General features: G+C 68.8%; 2 protein-coding genes across 2 annotated transcripts; both read left to right on the forward strand.

Annotated features, from left to right (window-relative positions):
- The first annotated feature begins 98 nt into the window (after positions 1 to 98).
- On the forward strand, positions 99 to 4,010 carry GPD1 (glycerol-3-phosphate dehydrogenase 1). Its single transcript, XM_006264639.4, has 8 exons — positions 99 to 527; positions 625 to 802; positions 969 to 1,109; positions 1,592 to 1,730; positions 2,246 to 2,358; positions 2,641 to 2,874; positions 3,051 to 3,157; positions 3,352 to 4,010. The coding sequence occupies exons 1-8, from the start codon at positions 487 to 489 to the stop codon at positions 3,446 to 3,448; spliced, it is 1,050 nt and encodes a 349-aa protein (XP_006264701.1). The 5' UTR covers positions 99 to 486; the 3' UTR covers positions 3,449 to 4,010.
- A 363-nt stretch (positions 4,011 to 4,373) lies between these two features.
- On the forward strand, positions 4,374 to 5,025 carry LOC102569693 (cytochrome c oxidase assembly protein COX14). The gene is made up of 2 exons (XM_014603298.3): positions 4,374 to 4,471; positions 4,714 to 5,025. Exon 2 carries the CDS (start codon positions 4,735 to 4,737, stop codon positions 4,903 to 4,905), a length of 171 nt encoding a protein of 56 aa, XP_014458784.1. The 5' UTR covers positions 4,374 to 4,471; positions 4,714 to 4,734; the 3' UTR covers positions 4,906 to 5,025.
- Positions 5,026 to 5,133: the final 108 nt, after the last annotated feature.

Raw genomic sequence — 5,133 nt, forward strand, 5'->3', positions numbered from 1 at the left:
CTCTCCCTCCTTTGTGCGGGGGTGATGTAACCGTGTAGGAGGGCAGGTGGGCACAACACCTGCCACGCTCTGGGCTACAAGGAGTTCTGGCTGCCCTGGCTCTGCTCTTCCGTGCTCATCTTTCATCTGGTTCGCAAACGTTATCCTGGTGCTGGAGACAGAAACGGCTCGGAGGAGAGGATGGTGCCCAAGGAGCCCGGCTCCTGTCTGCCCGCAGCCCCTGTTCCCTTCTTGGACTTGCCTCTCGCGCAGCTGCTGCACTCGGGCCCTGGCTGCTTGGGTTACAAGTGTAAAGAGCTGCTGAGGCTCCCTCTGGCCGGGCAGGGAGCAAGGACCGGAGCCCCGCCCAAGGCCATGTCCTGTCGGGTGGGGGGGTCTGGCCCTGCTCCCCTCCCCGCAGGGCGGTCCAGGGGGCGGCCCCCACGGGCGCAAGGATAAAGCAGCTGCTGCAGCCAGGCACAGGGTAGCGCAGGGCACGCTCCGGCCATGGGAGGCAAGAAGGTCTGCATTGTCGGCTCCGGCAACTGGTGAGCGCCCGGTCTCTCCTGTCCCCCTCCTGGGCAGATTCCCCCCCCCCCCCCCCCCACCATCCCTGCACACCTCCATGGCCCTATGCCCCTGCAGGGGCTCTGCCATCGCCAAGATTGTGGGTGGCAACGCAGCACGGCTGCAGCGCTTCGAGCCGGCCGTGAGCCTCTGGGTCTTCGACGAGGACGTGGGTGGCACGCGGCTCAGCGACATCATCAACACCCGGCACGAAAACGTCAAGTACCTGCCGGGCCACCGCCTGCCCGACAACGTCGTGAGTCCCCTGGGCACCCTCCAGCTCCCTTGGGCTTGGCCAAGTGGGGCACCAGGCACTGGCTGCCTCTCAGTGGCATGAGTCTGGGGGGGTGCTCAGTGTCACGAGTCCCCCAGTGGGGTGCAGGGCCATGGGCTTGCTCCGGCTGACACGGGCCATGCCATAGGTGGCTGTGCCTGACCTGGTGCAGGCGGCGGCAGGGGCTGACGTGCTGATCTTCGTGGTGCCACACCAGTTCGTGGGCGGCATCTGCGAGCAACTCCGTGAGCACGTGCGCAAGGATGCCATCGGCGTGTCGCTCATCAAGGTGGGCCGTGGCGGCGGCTGGGATGCTTGGGCTGGGTGCAGGGTGCCCATCTCCCGGGACTGCCCTGGGGCAGCAGCAGTGGAGCGCAGAGAGGCCCTGGCAGATCAAGGACAGGGCGGTCATTAAAGGAATACGAAATGTTGAATCTGATTTCTGCAGCAGGCCAGCGGGGTTTAAACCTGACATCGAGTCTGTGTCCTGTCATCCTTAACCCATACGCGCAGCCCATGGGCGCTGCCTTGCGGGCACCCCCTGGAATAGATTCAAAGCGGCGGGCGCAGGGGCAGAGGCTGGGACTCAGGACCAGGCAGCTGGTGGTGGTGGAGATTGGCAGCACGGTGCAGGAGGCACAGACCTGAGGCTGGGCCCTGCAGTGGGGGGCTGCAGCAGGAAGGAGTGTGTTGGGGGGAGGGTGGGGGGAGCCCAAGCCCCAGTCCAGGGCACTCACCCCCCCCCAACCCCCTGCCCCGGCCGTGTCTCAGGGTGTGGACGAAGGCCCCGACGGGCTGAAGCTGATCTCGGATATCATTCGCGAGCGCCTAGGCATTGAGATGAGCGTCCTGATGGGGGCCAACATCGCCAACGAGGTGGCGGAGGAGAAGTTCTGCGAGACGACCATCGGTGACCACTTGGCACGGCTGCCTGAGGGGAGGGCAGGGCTGGGGCCCAGGATGGGAGCTCCTGCCTGGGGCTCTGATGCTCCCAGCCTCCCACAGCTTGCGCAGCCAAGAGGGGACAGGAGGCTTCAGAGCCTGTTGCTGCCATTGCGCTGCTGGGCAGTGACGCTAAAGGGGGTCGGGGCATACAGAAACTTAGCCATGTCTAGCAGCCTGGCAGGGCTGCCAGGGTACAGATGGCAGCCAGGCCCCCACCACCTCGCTGCCTGCTGGGAGGTCACTTTGAGAGCCCCATCCTCGAGCCAAGGGGCTGGTCACCGCCTGGGGGCACCCTGCTCTGGCACAAGCGCCTGGCTCCCCCGGGCATGGGTGCCATGGGGACCCCAGCACAAGGCTTTGTGCTCTGCCCAGAGGCGCACAAGCATTCAAGCCGGGGTGGAGACCTGGGCTCAGGTGGGGGGGAGGCCAGCTCCTCCTGCAGGACCTGCTCCTAATCTGCCCCCACCCTCAACCCCCCAGGCTCCAAGAACCCAGAGCACGGGCAGATCCTGAAAGAGCTGCTGCAGACGCCCAACTTCCGGATCACTGTGGTGCAGGACGCTGACACCGTGGAGATCTGCGGGGCCCTCAAGGTGGGGGCAGCTGCAGCTTAGCTCCGTGCCAGACTGTCCTGCCCCCCGGGGCACAGGCAGCGCTGGGGAGGCCAAACAGCACTGCTGAGCTGGCAGGTCCAGGCCCTGGGGCTGCCCCCAACCACCCTGGGAGCAGCAAAGCCCTTGTGCTGCATCCAGCTGAGGCAGGCGGGGCAAGGGCTGGGCAAAGGGGAAGCCTCCCAGCCGCTGCGGAGCTGGAGATACACTGTTGGGGGCCAGGACCCGCGGGTAAGGGGCCGCTCTGTGCTGCTGTCCCCCCAGAACGTCGTTGCCGTGGGGGCTGGCTTCTGCGACGGCTTGGGCTTCGGGGACAACACCAAGGCGGCCGTGATCCGCCTGGGGCTGATGGAGATGATCGCCTTCGCCAAGCTCTTCTGCAAGGGCCCCGTCACCTCCGCCACCTTCCTGGAGAGCTGCGGCATCGCCGACCTCATCACCACCTGCTACGGCGGCCGGAACCGCAAGGTGGCCGAGGCCTTCGCCAAGACTGGGAAGGTGCGTCCAGGAAGGGAATACCGGGCAGCGGGGCCAGGCCTGGAGCCGGGGGGAGGGAAGCTGGCAGAGGGGCTCGCAGCAGCTCCGTGGCTGCGGCCCCCTGCTCCGGCCCAGGGAGGGCGAGTCAGGAGGGCCAGGGCGGTGCAACCGAGGCTCTGCTCCGGGGCTCGTTTCAGTCCATCGAGCAGCTGGAGAAGGAGATGCTGAACGGGCAGAAGCTGCAGGGCCCGCAGACGGCCGCGGAGCTGCACCACATCCTCAAGCCCAAGAACCTGGTGGAGAAGTGAGTCCGGGCGCGGGGCTGCAGCGGACCAGTCCTCAGCGCCGGTGCTGCAGCCCTCGGTCTCTGTCCCGAACGGGAGTCCTGCGGCCACGCGCTGCCCTGCTCCATCATGGGCTGGGCATAGGGGGTCCCTGCCGCTGGCTGGCCAGGAGCGACCCGGCAGGGAGTCACCGCGTCCATCCGTGCATCCGCAGGTTCCCCCTCTTCACCGCCGTCTATCAGATCTGCTACAAGGGCAGACCCGTGGCAGAGTTCATCACGTGCCTCCAGAGCCACCCCGAGCACATCTAGCGGGCCCGGGCCCTCGGCCAAGCCGCTGACCCTGCTGCGCCCCCCGCTCCCTGCCTGCTGCTTCTGCCGCCCGTGCCCTCGCGTGCGGGGCGACGCCAGGGCCTTCGCGCACCGCCGACGGCACCAGGGGAAGGAGATTCCCGCGCAGCCCTGGGCCTGCAGAGGGACCGGCGCAGCCCCCCAGGGCCGTGGGGATCTGCTCTGTGTCCAGCACGGGCGCCGCTCTGGGCATCGGCGCGGCCCGGGGCCTGTCTTGCTGCTGCGCCGGCTGCTTCCTCCGCCTTCCCCTTCGCCCGGGCGTGGAGCTGGGCACGGGCCCCTGCTCCATCTCGTCTGCATTGAGCCGCGGGCCCGGGAGTCCCCGAGTCTCGCCCGGTGCCAGACCACCCCCCCTCCCCTTGCCTGCACCCAGCCAGGCCCTGGAAGCGAGCGGCGCCGCTGCTTTGGCCTTTTGCTGCCGCAGCTGTCTGCCCGGCCGGGCCCCGCGCGCCCTGCCCCCACCCCGGCGGCGGGCCCTGCGCCCCCAGCCCCGCGGTGCTCCGGCGCTGCCAGGCGGACAGCTCCGGCCCAGGCTGGAGCAAGGCCAACCTGGGGGGGGGGGTTCTGCACCGCGCCAGCGCCACGTGTCCTGGCCCCGGCCTTCGACTGTCAATGGTTGTCAAGAGAATAAACGGGGAGGGCAGCAGCCCCCCCCCCCCTCCCTCCCCGCCTCCTTGTGTGGTCACCGGAGCTCCCGCGCGGGGGGGGAGGGGTCGCGCGGGGCCGCGCTATTAAAAGCCGCCGCCGCCGCCCTTCGCCCTTTGGAGTCGGGTTCCGCGGACGCAGCAGATAACAGCCCGGCGGGGGGTGCGGGGAGGGAAGAACGCGGCAGACACTTGCGCGCGCAGCTCCGCCCCGCCCCCTCGCAGCACGTGACCGGAAGGGGCCGCGCCGCCGCGAGTGAAGGTCACCGGCGGGTCGCCGCCGCCTGCCGGAAGCGGAAGCGGAAGGAAAAGTGCGGGTGCTCGCGAGCCGGGGCCGCAGGTAGGAGCGGGGTGAGGGTGAAGGGTTACTGTATGTTTCCAGGTCTGAAAACGCGGCCCTCACTCCCGGCGCGGGGCCATGGCGGTGCCCCCCACCCCCCACCCCGGCCGCTCAGGCCCTGCGAGCACCGGCCCGGCTACCCCCCTCCCCTCCCCCCCTCGCTCGGCACTTGGGTTTGCTCGGGTGGGGGTGGGGGGCGCGTGCACGTGCCAGGCGTCAGCCCGAGCCGTCTCCCCGCACAGAGCGAGCGACGCAGCGGCGCCATGGTGTCAGCGCAGCGGCTGGCAGACCTGGGCTACAAGGCCTTCTCCGGCTCCATGATGGCGCTGACCGTGTTCGCCAGCGCCCTGTGCACCGTCCGCGTCTACCACATGCTCCGGCACCGCAAGGCCCGGCAGGAGGCTGGGGACAGCCTGGAGCCTGCCCAAGACTGACTCCTGCTGCGGGGGGCACCCGCCTCGTTCCCCTGCTGGGGGATGGAAAGGCTCCTGGTGCGAAGGGGCTGCCCGCCCCGCTCTGATTTATTAAAAACCATGGATTTGGGTTAACTACAACACGCTGATCTGGTTTCTGCGAGCAGCGCCCCGCCGCCTGCAGTGAAACACGCTGGGTCTCGCGCCCTGTAAGTCTTAGGGAGATAAAACGGGAGCCCACGCACCGAG

This window comes from Alligator mississippiensis, chromosome 15, assembly GCF_030867095.1.
Source record: "Alligator mississippiensis isolate rAllMis1 chromosome 15, rAllMis1, whole genome shotgun sequence".
In the NCBI taxonomy this organism is placed as follows: Eukaryota; Metazoa; Chordata; order Crocodylia; family Alligatoridae; genus Alligator; species Alligator mississippiensis.

Excerpts from the sequence above, each read along its gene's own strand:
- GPD1 (XM_006264639.4), top strand. The coding sequence starts at position 487 with ATGGGAGGCAAGAAGGTCTGCATTGTCGGCTCCGGCAACTG. Across the intron at positions 528-624 it reads ATTGTCGGCTCCGGCAACTG|GGGCTCTGCCATCGCCAAGA; the intron begins GTGAGCGCCCGG and ends ATGCCCCTGCAG. Across the intron at positions 803-968 it reads ACCGCCTGCCCGACAACGTC|GTGGCTGTGCCTGACCTGGT; the intron begins GTGAGTCCCCTG and ends GCCATGCCATAG.
- LOC102569693 (XM_014603298.3), top strand. The coding sequence starts at position 4,735 with ATGGTGTCAGCGCAGCGGCTGGCAGACCTGGGCTACAAGGCCTTCTCC.